Source organism: Carcharodon carcharias, chromosome 4 (genome assembly GCF_017639515.1).
Source record: "Carcharodon carcharias isolate sCarCar2 chromosome 4, sCarCar2.pri, whole genome shotgun sequence".
Taxonomy (NCBI): Eukaryota; Metazoa; Chordata; class Chondrichthyes; order Lamniformes; family Lamnidae; genus Carcharodon; species Carcharodon carcharias.
Genome location: NC_054470.1, coordinates 135,986,861 through 136,007,363, shown reverse-complemented (window position 1 = coordinate 136,007,363; position 20,503 = coordinate 135,986,861). Strand labels below are relative to the sequence as shown.

Below are 20,503 nucleotides of genomic sequence, written 5' to 3'. Positions count from 1 at the left end.
GGGCAACCCAGTCAAAATTCCAGGCTGACTGCTCCCACTGCGAGTAGTTTTAGGATCTGGGAACTGTCCTAGCTCCTGTTTCCCACTCACAAAATGAAAATTCAGCCCAATCTGTGGCCCAGAGTCTAGTCCCAAGGACCTGATTGCAGTGTCACAAGAAGTTCAATGGCCCCACACAATGGTCAAGGTCAGCAAGCAATTCTTCACATAACATGAAACTTCGAAAGAATGTTTCCTCTTAGAAATAGAGAAACTAGGAGCAGGAGTAGGCCATTCGGCCCTTTGAACCTGCTCTGCCATTCATTACGATCATGGTTGATCCTCTATCGCAATGCCATATTCCACTTTCTCTCTATACCCCTTGATGCCCCTGATATCCAAAAAATTATCAATTCCTTTCTTGAATATACTCAGTGACCTGGCCTCCACAGCCTTCTGTGGGAGAGAATTCCACAGGTTGAACACCCTCTGAGTGAAGAAGTTTTTCCTCATCTCAGTCCAAAATGGTCTGCCCCGTATCCTGAGACTGTGGCTCCTGGTTCTAGGCTTCAAAACCAAGGGATACCTCCTCCCTGTATCTAGTCTAGCTAGCTAGCCTTGTTAGAATTTTATATGTTTCAATCAGATCCCCTCTCATTCTTCTAAACTCTAATGAATACAGGCCCAGTCGAACCAATCGCTCCTCATACGACAGTCCTGCCATCCCTGGTATCAGTCTAGTGAACCTTTGCTGCAGTCTCTCTATGGCAAGTATATCCTTTCTTAGGTGGGAAACCAAAACTGCACACAATATCCAGGTGTGGTCTCACCAAAGCCCTGTATAACTGCAGTAAGGCATTCCTACTTCTGAACTCAAATCCTCTTGCAATGAAAGCCAACACTTTCATTGATTGGCGTACAAGGACACCCAGATGCCTTTGTACATTCACATTTCCCAATATATCACCATTTAAATAATACTGTCTTTCTGTTTTTCATAGCGAAGTGTATAACTTCACATTTATCCACATTATACTGCATCTGCCATGTGTTTGCCCACACACACAACTTGTCTAAATCACCCTGAAGCCTCCTTACATCCTCCTCACAACCCTGCCCGGTTTTGTGTCTTCAGCAAACTTGGAAATATTGCATTTGGTTTCCTCATCCAAGTCATTTATACCTTTTGTGAATAGCTGGGGCATAAGCACTGATCCCTGCAGTACACCACTAGTCACAGCTTGCCATCTGGAAAAAGACACATTTATTCCCACTCTCTGTTTCCGGTCTGTCAACCAATTCTCAATTCATGCCAATATATTACCCCCAATCCCACGTGCTTTAATTTTTCACACTAACCTCTTATGTGGGACCTAATCAAAAGCCGTCTTGAAATCCAAATACACTACATTCTCCCTTATCTATTCTACTAGTTACATCCTCAAGAAACTCCATTAGATTAGTTAAGCATGATTTCCCTTTCATAAACCCATGCTGACTTTGTCTAAACCCGTGAATGCTTTCCAAATGTTCTGTTACCATGCCTTTTATAATAGACTCTAGCATTTTCCCCACTACTGATTGGCTAACTGGTCTGTAATTCTCTGTTTTTTCTCTCCCTCCATTTTTAAATAGTGGGGTTACATTTGCCACCCTCCAATCTGTAGGAACTGCTCCAGATTCTATAGAATTTTGGAGGATGACCACCAGTGCATCCAATATTTCCAGTATCACATCCTTTAGTACTCTGGGATGTAGATTATCAGGCCCTGGGGATTTTTCAGCCTTTAACCTCATTAATTTCTCTAGCACCATTTTTTTTTACTAATACTGATTTTCTTCAATTCTTCCCTCTCACTAGACCCTTCGCTCTCTAACATTTCTGGGAAATTATTTGTGTCCTCTTTTGTGAAGACAGAACCAAATATGTGTTCAATTCTTCTGCCATTTCTTTTTTCCCCATTATAATATCCCCCATTTCTGACTGTAAGGAACCTTCACTTGTCTTTGCTAGTCTTTTTTTCTTCACATATTTATAGAAGTTTTTAGAGTCGGTTTTTATGTTCCCTGCAAGTTTACTCTCATACTTCATTTTCCCCTCCTTGATCAATCTTTTTGTCCACTTTTGCTGAAATCTAAACTGGTCCCAATCCGCAGGCTTGCTGCTTTTTCTGGCAATTTTATATGTCTCCTCTTTGGATCTAATAGTATCCCTAATTTCTTTTGTAATCCTGGTTGAGCCATCTTTCCTGTTTTATTTTTGCGCCAGACAGGAATGAATACTTGTTGTAATTCATGCATACGTTCCTTAACTATTAGTCATTGTTAACCCTTTTAATAAGGTTCCCCAATCCATCATTCCCAACTCGCACCTCATAGCCTCGTATTTCCTTTATTTAGATTCAGGACCCTTGTTTCGGATTCAACTTCTTCACTCTCCATCTTAATGGACAATTCTGTCATTTTATGGTTGCTCTTCCCCAAGGAACCCTGCACAACAAGATTGTTAATTAATCCTTTCTCACTGCACAATACCCAGTTTTGGATAGCTTGTTCTCTAGTTGGTTCCTCAATATATTGGTCTCAAAAACCATCAGATAACACACTCCAGGAAATCCTCCTCCACAGTATTATTGCTAGTTTGGTTTGTCTAATCTATATGTAGATTAAAGTCACCCATGATTACAGTTGTGCCCTTATTGCATGCATCTCTAATTTCATGTTTAATGCCTTCCCTTACATCTCCTTTACTGTTTGGGGACCTATCGACATCCCCTCCAATGTTTTCTGCCCTTTGATGTTTCTTATCTCCACCCCAACAGATTCCACATCATGATTTTCCGAGTCAATATCCTTCCTCACTATTGCATTGATTTCCTCCTTTACTAACAGTGCTACCCCACCTCCTTTCCTTATTTGTTTGTCCTTCCTAAATACTGAATACTCCTGGATGTTCAGTTCCTATCCTTGGTCACCCAGCAGCCATGTCTCCGTAATTGTAACTGTATCATAATCGTTTACATCTATTTACGCTGTTAATTCATCTACCTTATTGTGAATGCTCCGTGCATTATTAAGATACAATGCCTTTAGACTTGTCTTTTTGACCTTGTTAGTTATCTTAGCTTTGTTATGCACTATGACCCCATTTATTTTTCGCCCTTGATTTTTCTGCTTTCCACTTTTGCTTCTTATTTTTCTGTCTTTCGCTTCTATCTTTGTTTCCCCTCCTCTGTCTCCCTGCTCAGGTTCCCATCCACGTGCCATTCTAGTTTAAACCCCCCTCCCGAAAGCACTAGCAAACACCCCTCCCCACAGGACACTGGTCCCAATCCTGCCCAGATGCAACCCATTCTGTTTGTACTGGTCCCACCTTCCCCAGAACCGGTCCCAATGTCCCAAGAATCTGACTTCCTCCCCTCTACACCATTTCTTCAGCCACATATTCATCTGATATATCCTGTTATTTCTACTCTCGCTAGCACATGGCACTAGTAGTAGTCCTGAGATTACTACCTTTGAGGACCTACTTTTTAATTTACATCCTAACTCCTTATATTCAGCTTGTAGGCCCTCATCCGTTTATTCACCTATGTCGTTGGTACCAATATGTACCATAACCGGTAGCTGTTCATCCTCCCTCTTCAAAATGCCCTGCAGCCTCTCCCAGATATCCTTGACCCTGGCACCAGAAGGCAACACACCACCCTGGAGTCTCATTTGCAGCCACAGAAATGCTTGTCTGTTCCCCTTATTATTGAATCCCCTATCACTATAGCCCTGCCATTCTTGTTCCCCCCCCCATCTTGTGCAGCAGAGCCACCCGTGGTGCCATGCACTTGGCTCCTGCTGCTTTCCCCTGAGAAGTTGCCTCCACCAACAGTATCCAAAACGGTATATCTGTTAAAGAGGAGGATGGCCACAGGGGACTCATGCACTGCCTGCCTTCCTCAACACTGCTTGGTGGTCACCAGTCCCCTTTCTGCCTGTTCAGTCTTTACCTGTGGTGTGACCACCTCACTGAACCTGCTGTCCATGACAATCTCAGCATTGCAGATGCTCCACAGTGAATCCACCTGCACCTTCAGCTCTAAAATGTAGTTAGCTGGTAGATGCAGCTGGCCGCACTTCCTGCACACATGGTCGCCAGGGATACTGGAAGTGTCCATGACTTCCCACATAGTGCAGGAGGAGCATATCACGGGTGCGAGCTCTGCTACCATGATTTCCCTCTAGATTAAGCTTGTTAGTTACTCCCTTTAAAGAATACTAACTATGCTAGGGGCCTTATTCCACTCCAAACACTCCCACTACAGTCCAAAGTCGTCACCTTATTTTCTTTAAGCTAATGGACTGCAACAGTTTAATTAGTAGAAAAAGCAGAAGTAGAAGTACTCACCTGACCCTACTTACCAATCAGCTGCCACCCCTGTGTCGCATCACTTTTTGAATTGTGATTCAAACTCCACCACCTGAAGGTCCTGAGGGGATGCCTCTCCTCTCCGGTCTTGGCCTCTGTTTTTTGCATCCTTTTATACCGCTCTTGCTGGCCTGTCCTCTTCGGTCTAAAACTCACCTTCTTCCAACCCTAACAGCAACTTTTAGTTAATTGCTAAATTAAAGAAAGATTAGACTTTAGATAGGGTTTAACCCTTAATTTAACCCTTAAACTCCCTCCGTCACCGATCTCCAGCTGAAGCTCTTGACTGCAGCCAAATACAGCACTCCTTGTGGGTGAGTCCAGAACTAGGGGACACTGTTTTAAAATTAGGGGGTCACCCTTTTAGGACAGAGATGAAGAGAATTTTTTTCTCTCAGAAGTTTGTGCGACTTTTGAACTCTCTGCCTCAGAAGGTGGTGGAAGTGGGGGTCACTGAATATTTTTAAGGCAGAGGTGGTTAGATTCTTGTTAGGCAAGGGAATCAAAGGTTATCGGGGTTAGATGGCAATGTAGAAATTGAAACACAAGAAGATCTTATTGAATGGTGGAGCAGGCTCGAGGGGCCGAATGGTCTACCCCTGTTCCTTTTCTTATGTTTCTATGTTATGTAATATTTAGAGCACTGGTGGGCTGGCAGTGGGGAATGCATGAATGCTGTTATCCTGAGTGAGCAGGTTTGCGCACCACAGAGCCACTGCCACACTCTAAGGGCGGAGCCTCAGCAATTCTAGTGATTTGTTGGAGGGAAAATTGATGAGCTCCTGAGAGAGGCTGCAACCCCCTTTGAGCACTGGTATCTGCAGCTACGTTGGCAGCGGTCTGAGCCTGCATGATACTAATCATGGATCTCAAGAGCTTCCACTGCAGTACTGAGATCTTGGGGGCCGGCCACGTGGGCTGCAATGGAAACTGAGACATCTGCCAGCAGGCACTGCATCACAGTTGGATCTGCAAGTACTGTAATGGAATTGACCTCCACTTCCACATTGAAAAGGATGGGCTCCAAGCCTTGTGCAAAGCCCTTTGCCAGGTCGTAGCTACACTCCTCCATGCTGCTTGATTGTGACAGGAAGCTATCCAACAGGCCTGTGAATGTGCCAAGCATTTTCCTCCACATTGTCCATCAAAGTCTTCCTCTGCAGTAGAACTTGCCTGTGGCTCCACCCTCTGGTGAGCTCACACAGCTATAAATTGAAAGACAGAGAATTCTGGGGCAATTATCATAACATCTCAGGTGAAGCAGAGTCTCAGTGTCCACTCACAGAGAGTCCATCTAGAGGAAAGTGTTCCCGGATACCTCCTCCCTCCCTTCTTTTCCTCCTTCTCCTGAGATGGCCTCTAAACACCTGGTGGCAACATGTGCACATTCACGATTGCTAGAAAGTGGAGGTTGCAGCAGACCACAATAAGTGTGGGTGCAGTCTCTGGTAAGCTCAGGAAGACAACGTCTGAGTGGTCCATACAGGAGAACAGTTGCTGCAGGATGCTGAACATTTGCTCCACAAAATTGCTGCATGGCTTTCATTATAAGCATGCTGTCCATGCATGGTCATGTAGCTGAGTCATTAGCCAGGTGTATTAGCTGGCATCACTTGTGACCCAGAGCCAGCACCTGGTTCTTCAGGGTGGCACAAAAATCATCTGACTGCTACAGGCTAAAGACATCATGGTTGCTACCAAAAAGTAATCAATGATCCAGAGGATCCTGTGGTCATGGTCACACGCCAACTGGGTGTTGATGGAGTGGTAGTTCTTGCGGGTATGGAACATCTCTTTGTTAGCATGTTAAGCCCCCAGAGCCCATACCTGCAATCAATTGGAGTCTACATCATTGGAAATCTTGCCAGCCTGGCAAATTCAACTGTTCTCTCCTCATGTTTCTCTCTGGTCAGTGGGAAGACAATGAAGATCCTCTGCTTCTCTACAGGACTTCTGTCATTTCCCTGATGCAGTGATGGATGGTGAACTGAGATGTTGTTGATATCACCTACTTTTACCTGTAAGGATCCACTAGCATAGAAATTGAGGGCAACCGTGACCTTGATGATCATTGGCAGCACCCTCCTGGTCCTGCTGTGCAGCTGTAGGTTGAGTTGCAGGAGATGGCACAGTTCAGAAATCATCCTCTTGGTGAAACTCAGCTGCCTCACACACTGTTCCTGGGTGAGATAGAGGTAGGAGAAGTAAAGACCCCAAGTTAATGGGCCTTCCGTTGAAAATGTTCCTCTTCTCTCCCTTTTCCCTCTCAACTGTCTGAGTTCCATTTTCATATGATGTACAGCTCAAGAGAGTCTGCAGCTATAGCCCTGATAATTTTAAAAATTCATTCATGGGATGTGGGCGTCGCTGGCTAGGCCAGCATTTAATACCCATTCCTAATTACCCTTGAGAAGGTGGTGATGAGCTGCCTTCTGGAACTGCTGCAGTCCATGCGGTGTAGGTACACCCACAGTGCTGATAGGGAGGGATTTCCAGGATTTTGACCCAGTGACAGTGAAGGAACAGTGATATATTTCCAAGGCAGGATAGTGTGTGGCTTTGAGGGGAACTTCCAGGTGGTGGTGGAATCTGCTACACTTGTCCTTCTAAATGGTGGCGGTCGTGGATTTGGAAAGTGCTGTCGAAGGAGTCCTGGTGAGTTCCTGAAGTGCATCTTGTAGATGGCACGCACTGCTGCCATTGTGCATCTGTGGTGGTGGAGGGAATGAATGTTTGTGGATGTGGTGCCAATCAAGCGGGCTGCTTTGTCCTGGATAGTGTTGAACTTCTTGACTGTTGTTGGAACTGCACTCATCCAGTCAAGTGGAGAGTATTCCAACACACTCCTAATTTGTGCCTTGTAGACGATGGACAAGCTTTGGAAAGTCAGGAAGTGAGTTACTTGCCGCAGGATTCCGAGCCTCTGACCTGTTCATGTAGCCAGAGTATTTATATGGATAGTCCAGTTCAGTTTCTGGTCAATGGTAACTCCCAGGATGCTGATAGTGGGGGATCCAATAATGATAATGCCATTGAACGTGAAGGGCAATGGTTAGATTCTCTCTTGTTGGAAATGGTCATTGCTTGGCACTTGTGTGGTGCAGATGTTACTTGCCACTTGTCAGCCCAAGCCTGGATATTGTCCAGATCTTGCTGCATTTGGACATGGACTACTTCAGCATCTGAGAAGTCGCGAATAGTGCTGAACATTGTGCAACCATCAGCGAACATCCCCACTTCTGACCTTATGATGGAAGGAAGGTCATTGATGAAGCAGCTGAAGATGGTTGGGCTAGATCCTGCCACCTTGCCCCTCATTCCTCCTATCCATAATTTCTTCAATGTTGCTGTTTTAAATCATTGCTTCCGCTCTCCCCAACCCTCCTTATTTTGATCCTATTTGAGCATATTTTCCTTTCCTGAGACATGTGATAGACTTGCATTTGTAATTTCAGATTGTATTTGTGAATTTTCAATTTCAACCCATATGCATAATTTGATATTTGAGATAATGGTTACTGACTTGGAATATGTCTCGTGGAGATCAATTTTATTATTTTTTCAAGAACATATTTTTATAGGAAAGATATGTTATTTCTATTTGAGTGTCTTTGGATTGCTGCATTTGTTTATTACATAGCATTTATTTTGGCAAACTTTGCATGAGGGACCACAAAGCAGTTTAATAGTTACTCACGTAACCATGTTCAAAAATCTAAATTCAAAAATCTTCCCATCAAAAACAAGGATGCTATCACATTGTCCCTAGGGTCATACCCGTTGAATAAATGAACTCCTCCAAAATGTTCTCTACACTGCTAATCTAATCTGAACACTTTTACTATTACACACTACAAATCTTTCAACTGTACATCATGCATACCAAGACCAGCTGATGTCGATAATGATGCTGTTCAGTGTGTCAATAATTGCACGCATAGAGGGCAGAATTTTTTGGTTGGCATGCGGGCACCCGCTCAAACCGAACAGACGCAAAATCGCGCAAGATGATATTGGGAGAGCATCCAAACATCATCCCACGCTCACGCAATATTTCGGTTGGCAAATGCGCACAAGTGTCAGAAGCATGCCCACCAACAATTAAGAAGACAATTGAAGTTGTTCCAATTGTCCCTGAATTTTTGTGCTCTGTCCAACTTTATGGTTGGCGGACGGCTGAATGTGCCAGGTAACTTTGCATTTTTGATGAAACCTCATCCAAGGGCAGGAAGAGGTTTCCATTATTAAATGAAAGAAAAATAAAAATCTATGGACAGAATTTTTAACATGCATATGTTCAGGTAACTGATTGTGATGCTTGGATTTTTTTTGTGATTTTAAAATCTTTATTTAATTGTTTTGAAGTCTTCAGCTCCCTGAGGCAGCTCTTTGCCTTCAGGGAGCTTTCATTCAGCGCTCACCCGCGCTTACGTCAGCTTCCGCCCCCACCCCAGCAGCGCTGAGCATTTCAGCATGCGCTTCATGCTTGTTAATTGGCCAGCCAGCATGAAATCACGTTGGGGGCTGATTGCGGGTGGCAATCCATTCCCTGGCCACTTCTGGGCCCGCTGATCTTGCCCGTACGTTGATCTAAAAATCCTGTCCATAGGCTCATGAACACTGCTCACATGCAAAAGTAAGTAATTATATAATACACGATATATATTTTTTATAAATAGGATTTGTGCAAAGTTGTGGTGAAGTAACAGGAGAAACTTTGGAGAAAGTTACCCGAAGTTTTGCTTCAGCTCGGAAGGTCTTTGAAATAGTAACACAAGAGACCCAAGCAAATGTCACAAAAACAAAGGGCAAAATTTTCCCTGCCCATTGGTGGCAGGCGTGTTTGATGGCGTGAGCGGGCAATATGGCGAGAAGGCCAAAAATTATTTTCACAACGTGAAACCAGTTTGCAATCGTCTGCTCTGCCCGTCAATGATGAACCACATTTCCCACCATCGGACATCGGGAATTTCATTGTAATACATCTCCATATCATTATAAGCCCAGTTCACCGGAATTATCCCCCCATGCTGGATCATCTGAGCATGTCAGCATGATTGCACACCAATATGTTTCACAGCTGTACATAAGCAACGTGCACATGGGGAGCTGCACTTCACTCAGGTCTTCGAGGTTTGTTTGCCTACCTTGCTTCAGCGAGCACTCGCGGTCATCAGTGCTAGGTTTTGCAGACAGCACCACATCAATTTTAGGAGGCTCATGAGCAGGTCTCTACTTAGCAGACCAGCCATAAGGCTTTTTAATGGCTGCAGGGCTAGGGTTTGCTTGGGGAAGGGGGAGAAGTGGCCTCAGAGAAGGGAAGTGGCTGCAGGGTGAGGGCTGTACGGTGTGTGTGGGGGTACAAGTTGATCTGTGCAAGTGAGGGCTGAGGAGGTAGTCTCCAGAGGAGATGAGGCCAGATGGAGATGTGAGGGGGTGTGTGTGTGTGAGAGAGTGAATGGTGACATCTCTTGAGCTGGCAGTGGGTAAGATGCCAGTGAATGTGTGAATTTAGAGTGTTGAGATGGTTGCCTTACCCTGGAGGCACAGATGAGATCATTCATCCTCTTTCTGCATTGGATGGCCAACCTTTTCTGTGCAGCATTGGCACTGATCACCACTGCCATTGCCTACCAAGCTGGACTGGTGATATCGCTGGACATCCTGTGGCCAGAATGGGGGTAGAGGACATCACAGCGGGCCTCTACGACATCCAAAAGGCGTTCCAGGGATGTGTCACTGAATGGGGGGGCTGCAGTCTTCTTGTCTTCTGGGGCCATGTCTTCTGTGCAGCAGTCCTGGACTAGAAGTACTTTGGGGTGTGCGGCTGCAGTTTAAATATGGCACTTGGTGTGAGGAAGCAGCGAGGTGAGAGTGTGGTGGGAAAATGAGAGTCTGCTCGTCATCAAAACGGCGTGTTTCCTGGGAATGGACGCTTAATGAGGCGAGATTGTAACAATGTGGCCTGGAAAGCCATCATCATGGCTGGCAGGTAAAACATTCTTTTTCCCGCCCGCTACTGCACTTAGTGCAAATCTGGGATGATTCCATCCAAAGACTAATAGAGAGCTGATATGAAATAACCTGATACCTTCCAGGTGGGACTACCCAAATAATTAGCCCAGATGCTGACATTTACTTTGCAAACCCTGGGGATCAGTGTAATTTCATGGAATTCAAGACTGCAACTGCCTGGTCCTGAACACTGTATGAAAAATTTTCCTTCATGCAGAAGGATCAAACATATTATTGTAGCCCAGATAACGCAGAGCACTCTCAATGCACATTGATCCATGTCTACTGGAGATATTTACAAAGACACAAAGCCATTCTATTTTAAATTGACAATATGGACTGAGAATTTGGATCAGGCACTCAATTTTAATCCAAATTGCATTCCTATTAGAGTTTTAGAACTTGGCTCCTTGCACTAATTGTACCAGAACAGTCAATTGTCAAACAAATGTAACAAGCCTTTTCTATCATTGTGCTGACAACTTTTATTGACCACAGTGAAGAACACATATATATTCAAAGAGGTTTGATTCATGTATTGAACGGTTTTGAATACATCCTATATTCCACGCTCGTTTCTTTTACTGCAACAAACTGGGCCTTTTACATTTTAATGAAATCTTCCACAAAAGCAAATACTGTCACAAGCAAAATAAAGTCCTCTATTAAACTTTCTCACATTTTGAAGAATAAGATCATAAACTTACAGTGTGTCTTGTATCAGTTTCTCTGCAAACCAAGGTAACTGTCATTAACAGGCACCCTAGAATTTGAACGGGGCAGCTTGGGTCCTTCAGATTTAAGGTGACTTCAGTTGGACTGGGAGAAAAAAAAGTTTACATTATAATCAATAAAATATGACAAAATTGATAAAAGTCCTACCAAAGGATTGACATTTCCTTAAATGTTAAACAAAAAGCATTTGTTTTTGATGATCTCTCGACATGGCTGCACACTTCTGTTTACACTGTGTTAAAGTGGCACAAAAGTTATCTTATCACAATTTTCAAACAAATGTAACAAGCCTTTTCTATCATTGTGCTGACAACTTTTATTGACCACAGTGAAGAACACATATATATTCAAAGAGGTTTGATTCATGTATTGAACGGTTTTGAATACATCCTATATTCCACGCTCGTTTCTTTTACTGCAACAAACTGGATAGAAGCACCTAAAAAATTAGCAGTTCATGCATTACGATACATTATGAATTGGTTGAGGACGTCATTAGGCAACTTGCTGTCAGTGAGCTCGATGTCCATCCCCTGGCTGCAGTATGTATGATCTACTGGATACACTGCAGTAACTTGCCAGGAATATTTTGAAAGCACCTCCTCCTTGCAATCAAAGCCATCAGAATTGTGGGAATGCCATAACCTCCAAGTTTCCCTTCAAGTCACATGCCACTCTGATTTGGGCATATATTATGGTTCCTTCATTGTCACTAAGTCAATGTCTGGAATTTCTGACCTAACACTATTGTGAGATCAACATCACCGCAAGGACTGCAAGGATTCAAGGAGGAAGCCTACCAACATCTTCACAGAGGAACTAAGAAGGGTAATATATGTAGCCTTGTTTAAATTCAGACAACAGCCACTGCTCTGAAAGTAATTATTCTTCATTTTTTGCATTCAGTGCCAGTCAGTGTCAAGTATGTTAGATATATTATTGGCTTGGGTGCAAACTTAAGCTCCCTCTACCCTCTCATAACAACATGACAATCCCACATTCAGAAAAGATTGACATTTCCTTTTTTCACTTCAGCTTCTGAGTAAGACTGCTAATTTGTGCCAAATTATGAAAGTGCTGTAGTGTGAACTTATAAGACTCAGGGTTTTATCAGATATGAGGTGGCAGCACCAAATTTACATGTAGGAACCATAGGAACCAGCATGGACAGGTCCTGAATCCTGATCACCCCCATGACTCCCACACCCAAAATACAGGGCAAACCAAATAGCCTGGGCCAAGTTCCTGTGGTTCTGGCTGCCTCTGCACTCAGCAGGAGGCCAAACAGCATTGTGCTCTTAGCAAAGATAAAAACAAAAAAAACTGCGGATGCTGGAAATCCAAAACAAAAACAGAATTACCTGGAAAAACTCAGCAGGTCTGGCAGCATCGGCGGAGAAGAAAAGAGTTGATGTTTTGAGTCCTCATGACCCTTCGACAGAACTTGAGTTCGAGTCCAAGAAAGAGTTGAAATATAAGCTGGTTTAAGGTGTGTTTGTGTGTGTGTGTGTGTGTGCGTGTGTGTGTGTGTGGGGGGGGGGGGGGAAGAGAGAGAGAGAAGTGGAAGGGGGTTGGTGTGGTTGTAGGGACAAACAAGCAGTGATAGAAGCAGATCATCAAAAGATGTCACCAACAATAGAACAAAAGAACACATAGGTGTTAAAGTTGGTGATATTATCTAAACGAATGTGCTAATTAAGAATGGATGGTAAGGCACTCAAGGTATAGCTCTAGTGGGGGTGGGGAGGGCATAAAAGATTTAAAAATATTTAAAAATAATGAAAATAGGTGGGAAAAGAAAAATCTATATAATTTATTGGAAAAAAAACAAAAGGAAGGGGGAAACAGAAAGGGGGTGGGGATGGAGGAGGGAGCTCAAGACCTAAAGTTGTTGAATTCAAAGAATTAATTCAACAACTTTAGGTCTTGAGCTCCCTCCTCCATCCCCACCCCATTTTTGTTTCCCCCTTTTGTTTTTTTTTCCAATAAATTATATAGATTTTTCTTTTCCCACCTATTTCCATTATTTTTAAATATTTTTAAATCTTTTATGCTCTCCCCACGCCCACTAGAGCTATACCTTGAGTGCCAGACCATCCATTCTTAATTAGCACATTCGTTTAGATAATATCACCAACTTTAACACCTATGTGTTCTTTTGTTCTATTGTTGGTGACATCTTTTGATGATCTGCTTCTATCACTTCGAACTCAAGTCCTGTCGAAGGGTCATGAGGACTCGAAACGTCAACTCTTTTCTTCTCCGCCGATGCTGCCAGACCTGCTGAGTTTTTCCAGGTAATTCTGTTTTTGTTTTGTGCTCTTAGCACATGGTGCAGCCAGCTTTCTAATCATAAAGGTGGTCTGTCCTTCGCAAAGGGCTTTTGCACTGAATTTCAGGAGGCTGCTGCTTAATACTATTGCTCCACAGCAAAGAGAAGCTCCGGGATCACAGCAAGAGGCCTCAGTGGTGGAGGTGGCCAGAAGAAGAAATGGCCAGGGTCCTTGGGAGAACAGGAGGCCATCAAGGCCTACCGTCAGAAGGAAGTAGAAGCAGATGACCAGTGAAGTCAATTCTTGGCATCCGACTCCCAGGACTTGGCCATCTAATAACCTCATGTGGGTTGTCAAGACCAGTGAATACATCTTCACATGTCATCTTCTTGCCTACCTCACCACCAACGTCATGCTGCTCAATGCGCCAACACTGAACACTCACCCAGCAGAACCCCTGGCACTCAGGACTCAGACTTAACATCCAAATGCTCCAGCACACTCTCACACACAAACCATGTTCACTGCTGCCTCTTGCTGCCACTATATACCTCCAGCTATTCAGCTATGGCAGGCACATCACCCAAATGCAATGCTCCAAAATCACAGACATTCTTCCCTCCCTCTTGCAGGACACAGTAGCACACAATAGAAGGAAGCAGAGCAGAACCTGAGGGGGGTGAGGATACCTGCATCTCCCGAGCCCTATGAAGGAGATGACTCTGAATCATGAACCAGCTTGATAGAGCCCATGATATCTGGCATTGCTGAGAACATTGAGGATGATAGTATACACCTGCCTTTTGTCCCTCAACTTCCAGTTCACCTTCATCTTGCTATTTGCCATGATGAGCAAACTGCAGATGGCATGGCCGAGAACCACTTGCTTTCCACCACAGTCCCTTTTCCGTAGCCATTTCTGATTTTTTGCTTTCAGACACCCAGGAACAGGAGCTCCAGGGGGAGGAGAGAGAACTGCAGCTCAGCACTGATAAGGAGCTCCATCAGTTAATCGAACGCTTGCAACCACCAGCTCAGATACTGCCACTGCACATACCTTGGGCACACGTATAGAGTTGGGATCAGTACATGTTGAAGCAAGCAGGCAGGAGTGGGCTGCAGCCAGCTTAGGGGAGAGGATGGTCTGTTTGTCAGCTCACTAGTGAGCGAGGTTGTAGACCGGCCCTGCTACAGGCATCTCAGGTGAGGACCTCAATGGGGTGCCGTATAGGAGAACATTGATGGGCATTCAGTCAGAGAAGCTGGGTGCATTGGTTGGCCTGCCAGACAACCTCTTGACACTGTCAGGGAGCATGGAGGAATACGGCTCCACCATCCTTTCTGAAGTGTCTGCTCCATCTCCCTTTTATGCTGTAGACTCATAGACACTGCCACGGCTGCCCCTATACATATTGTTGCCTTTGTGTGAACTGGTAACCTTATCCTCTACTCTCCCTGTGAGGGTCCATCAATATTCTCTGTTAAATCCAGGAACAGACTACAATTCCTCCAAGAACACTTCACAGTGCTTCCAGAAATGTTACAATAGAAGAACTTGTTAAAAATTATCTTAGCTCCAAATTAGGTGCCTGGCCCTTTAAGTAATGCTAATGCTGGGCCCCTCTTTCAGCTGAACGCCTGATCTTCATTGAGTGATACGTTAATTCATAAAATAGAATTTTGTGGTCCAAATTTGAGCAATGGGCATTACGTCAGCTGGTAGAGCTGTGTGACATCAGGATAGTAGTAGTTCTGCTGCTTCTGCACAGACACAAGGGATACGCATGTGGGCATCCTTCTTAAGATAGCCTACTATGTGTGCCAAACCAGAAATGGCTGCCGGTGCAGCATTCATTTTCTAGAGAAGGATCAGTCCTCACCGCTGGAGTCGGCACTATGGAGATGAAACTCTTGCCCTCAAAGTCCAAAGTAGATTTTATTTTGATATTGTGGGTTTCATTACAAGGCTAAAATTTGACTTAAGTTGAGACCATTATAGATGTTATGACATTGCCGCTATTTTTTTTACAGTGAGCAATGTCAGTATTTACTCTGATCACCTAGGTGGTTTGAGGAGAAAGTATGTTTATATATTCTTCATCACTCCAATGATCATGTGTGCTTCAGTGTTCTCTGGAGGCCCACTCTGGGCAGGAGAGAAGCAATAGTTGATGGTCCCCTATGAAGCACCTCTACGACATTAAAGGGTGTTCTACTATGTTGAATTTAAATTGTTCCTATTGTCTTCCATGGAATATTCTATATTATGAAACTGATAAAGGGCGCTTATGACCGATTTTAGGTGGATAATACAATTGAAAATCAGGCTCAATATAGAAGGTTCAGAGAGGAATTGAAATTACAAATAATAAAAGCAAAGAGAGAGTATGAGAACAGGTTGGCAGCTAACATAGAAGGGAATCCAAAAGTCTTCTATAGGCACATAAATAGTAAAATGGTTAAAAGGAGGAGGAAGACGGCCACTTAGGGACCTAAAAGGGGATTTACACATGGGGGCAGGGTGTTTGGCTGAGGTACTAAACAAATACTTTGCTTTAATCTTTATCAAGGAAGAAGATGCTACCCAAGTCATGGTGAAAGAGGACGTGTGTTGAAGCAACTGGTGGATTAAGAATTAACCAGGAGGAGCTATTTAGATCGGCTGACTACTTAAAGTTAATATGTCACCAGGACTGTACGGGATACTGAGGGAAGGGTGGAAATTGTGGAGGCACTGGGCAAAATTTTCCAAACCTCCTTAAAATACAGGTGTGGTGCCAGGGTACTAGAGAATTGCAAATAATACACCCTTGTTCAAAAAAGGGTGTGAGGTTAGGCCCAGCACTTACAGGCCAGTCAGTTTCACCTTGATGGTGGGGAAGCTTTTAGAAACAATACTTCAGGATAAATTTAACAGTTACTTGGGAAAATGCAGGTTAATTAAGGAAAGCCAGCAGGGATTATGAAGAGCAAATCATAGTTAACTGACTTGCTTGAGTTTTTTGATGAGATAACAGAGAGTGGTTGACGTGGGTACATGGACTTCCAAAAGCCATTTGATAAATGATTCATGAACAAAGTTAGGGCTCATGAAATAAAGAGGACAGTAGCAACAGGGATATGAAATTGGCTGCATGACAGAAAACAGAGTTGTGAACAGTTGTTTTTCAGACTGGAGGAAGACTTACAATGGAGTTCTCCAGGGATCGGTGTTAGGCCCCTGGTCTTCCCAATATACATTCATGACCTAGACTTGGGTGTGGAGGGCACCATTGCACAATTTACAGACATCACAAAATTTGGAAGTATTGTGAACAGTGAGACAATAGTGTTAAACTTCAAAAGGATAGACAGGTTGGTGGATAGGGTGAAGTGGTAGATGAAATTTAATGCAGAGAAGGTAGGAAGAACTGGATGATGCAATGTAGGATAAAGGGTACAATTCTAAAAGGAATTTAGGAGCAGAGGGACCTGGGGGTACACGAAAGCAAAATGTTGAAGGTTGCAAAGCAGGTTGAGAGAGTGGCTAATAAAGCATACAGGATCCTCGGCATTATAAATTGGGACGTAAGAGTACAAAAGCAAGGAAGTTATGATAAACCTGTATAAAACACTGGTTTGGCCTCAGTTGAAATATTGCTTCCAGTTCTGGGAACAGCACTTTAGGAAAGATGTGAAGGCATGAGAGAGAGTGCAGAAAAGACACATGAATGGTTCCGGGGATGAGGAACTTCAATTATGGAGATAGATTGGAGAAGTTGGATTGTTCGCCCTAAATATTGAGAGGGGATTTAATTGAGGTATATAAAATTATGAGGGGTTTGGACAGTATAGATAGGGAAAAACTGTTTCCAATGATGAAAAGATCGAGACCAGAGGATGCCAATTTAAGATGATTAACAAAAGAAACAACAGCGATATGATGAAAATCTTTTTTACGCAGTTAGCGGTTATATTCTGGAATGCACTGAGACTGTGGTGGAGGCAGATTTAATCATGTCCTTCAAAAGAGAATTGGATCATTATCTGAAGAGGAAAAATGTGTAGGGCTTTGAGCAAAGTGCAGGGGGGTGACACTAGGTGTTGCAGAAAGCTAGTAGAGACACAACTGGCTGAATGGTCTCCTGATTATAACAATTCTGATTATTCTGGTGGAAAAATGGATCCGATTTCCAGAGGAAAATGTTCTTTTGATGAGGAGGGAGCACATTCCCTAGGCTCTTAATTCAGCTGGCACACCAACTGAATGAATCCTAGCAAAGAATGGTCTGCTTGATTGAATTATATCCATTTTAGTTTTCTCCCTTATACAGCATACTGATTAAACAATTAAACAAGATACAACATAAGTAAAATGATGATGATTAGCTTTAAAATCTGTTACCTGTTTAATTCCAATCTGGTTAGATCCAGATAAGCTGAACCCATGAAGTCATCTTGTAATGCAAAGTCATAATCATACACCTAGAGGAAAGAACTTGTAGTTAAAATTTGATGTAAAAATAAGTTATAAAAAAAACATATGACCTAGAGTTTCCTCTCAATTGCATTGTTTTTTTTTAGTGCAATTTTCTTGATACCAGCGTGAATAGCACAAGAGATTGCAGAATTTTAAGTGCAAATTACATTCGGTACAATTCAAATGTCTGGGTTCTTCTGCGCTCGTTTTAAATGAAACAGGCCCCGCCCATCAAACTGGCCTTGGCCCTAAGGTAAAGTTATCCTCGCTGGGAGTTTCTGCTAATTGCATTTATTTGCAGGCCTTCAAGAAGGCTCCAAAAATTAAGCTGGGTCTTTTAGAAGCACAGACACTAACAGATATGTTTTGAAAGGTTTTGATTTTTTAAAAAATTTACAAAGTCATTGACCTCTGTATAACTAGAAAATAGCTTTGTATATTTTCCACTATTTAAAGTTGGGTTACTCACAGCAGTTAGGTTAACACTGATGTAGAATGCTTATTTTTTTGATAAAGCTGTTTTCAGCTGTAAACAAGTTATCATTCTTAAATAACTCATGGAATATTTTTGAAAACCAATGTTTTTATGCTGCACTGGCTCAGGGCAGGCTTTGCATTCAGTAATGTGCAAATGAGCTTGAGCAGAAACTCTAGGTTAAAAACACACTTCAAAAATGTGCAATTCCTAATTCCAAAGCAGAAACTCTACCCCTATCTAACCACTACCCCTCCCATCCATCAGAGTTTATCTTTTTGAAAAATGATTTTCGAGTTTTGTGTAATATTTTACAAATGTACAGAAAGCAGTTCCACATTTCACAGCAACATCTGTCACTGTGACAAACATATAAGACTAAATAGTGTTTATTGGTCAGAAGAAAAACATGAAGAAAGAAGGAGCCATGACACAGCCTACAAATCAACTCAAACATTTCAGCCCAATATGAACGAGAACATTCCCAGGCAGAGGAATTAACCTCTTAATTTTGAGTTATCAACTCAAACCAATTCACAGCATAACTAATATATACAAGTCCATAAATTCGGGATTTCTTTCCTGCTCCAGCTGAAGAGATTCCTGAATGCAGATTCTGGGTATCAATGCTTTGGACAATAGGGCAGTCCGAGAGGCCCCTGAGCTCCTCCGTTGTCCAAACCATTTGCATGCAGGATCTGCATTCTGGAAGATTCAATACTGCGCAGGGTGCAGAGACAGTTCCAGTAATCTGTCCACAGTAATCAATCTTTTCATTCAGGTGAATTTCAAATGGATATTCTCAGAAAAACTAGGAATGGGATATGGCTTGCTAGCGTTCCCCACTTCCCAAGAATAAATAAAAATGCATACTGGTATAAACTGGGAAAACCCAAGGGTTTTCGAGTCAGACTAGGTAACTATATTGTATTATTGTTTTAGTATTTAGTGTTTCCAACAGTTGCTTGGTAGTCCAGAACTTGAAAATTGCTGAAAAGAGAGATGTGTTACCAAAGCTTTTCATTTTGCACTCTTCAGGACAAATGCAAGAATGCAAAATCTTAAATGACCTACAATGGAGAAAAGGGTGCTGATTGGTTGGCAAGTTGACTCTTATTAGCTGAGGCATTGCCCTGGAGAAGGCAACAGGGAACTATAGGCTCCCCAAACTCCAGGGTAATTCAAAAAAGGCTCAAGAATTAAGACAATTTGTCTACCACAGAATCAAGCAACGATGTTTATGAATTTCAGCACCGGTATGAAGTTAGGTATGTGGGCCATGTGTACCATGCTCGGGAGCATGTTGAGCGCCGGGTCCAATGGTGACCTGACGGGCACTTTAAAACTGGCAGAGGCAGTTCCCTGAAGGCTGCCACAGGAGAATCTTTGGAGTCTGCCCATCCCCAGGAGTCCATTTCATTCGAACAATGATCTCACCAGCGGTTGGAGACATCAGGAGGGAGGGCAAGTCAGGTGGGCACTCAGCCCCCCCCAGTTCTCAGACAAGTGCCTCACGATCCTTGTGGAGGAGGTCAGTGTCAGGTGCTCTAATACCCAGGGATGGCAGGAGTGGGTCACCACACCTGATCAAAAAGGCATGGGAGGAGGTGGTAGCTGAGGTCAATGGCCACGACGTTGTGCGGCGCACATAGGTACAGTGCCGAAAGAGGTTCAATGATCTGCTGCGCTCAGAAGGGTGAGTACCGAGTTGGCATGGATCAGTGTGGAGAAGTGTTAGGGGCTGGCCGTCCACCCGTGGAGCTCAGGCATGTTAGAGTCTGAGTGCCAAATGTGACCAACACAGGCGCCAGTCAAAGGGGTGAGTCCCGGCTGCTTGGCCTGAGTGCCTTGCGGGTCGAGGGCCACAACTCAGATATGCCCTGCAAGATGTTCCAGGGGGGGAGGGTGTGCCAGGCTGCAATGGCTCTACTGGTAAAGAGTGGACAAATTAAAGCTCCTTTGTCATTTCAGAAGAGAAACCATTACATCAACAAAAGAACTAAGACAGGTAGAAGCCCCCCAAACCTCCTCATTCTGATAAGGTACGGGAGGGATGCCTCAGAACTAGAGTGCTGCCATCCACCTCAGTCAGCCGGCTGTGGAGAGGCAGAGGTCCCTGACGAAGGTGAGAGTGCAGTGCAAAGAGG

General features: G+C 43.5%; 1 protein-coding gene across 9 annotated transcripts in view; it reads right to left on the bottom strand.

The window, feature by feature from the left end:
* The window catches only part of mctp1a (multiple C2 domains, transmembrane 1a), a 733,548-nt gene that overhangs the window by 465,902 nt on the left and 247,143 nt on the right, over positions 1-20,503 (bottom strand). For all 9 annotated transcript variants that reach the window (XR_005942877.1, XM_041186933.1, XM_041186932.1 and 6 more), the window contains 2 exons: positions 17,807-17,886; positions 11,122-11,233 (listed from right to left, as the gene is read on the bottom strand). Coding sequence is in view for 8 of the 9 variants with exons in the window: in XM_041186933.1 (XP_041042867.1) it covers positions 11,122-11,233; positions 17,807-17,886 (192 nt within the window). In the remaining variant the exon portion in view is untranslated. The remainder of the gene's footprint in view (positions 1-11,121; positions 11,234-17,806; positions 17,887-20,503) is intronic.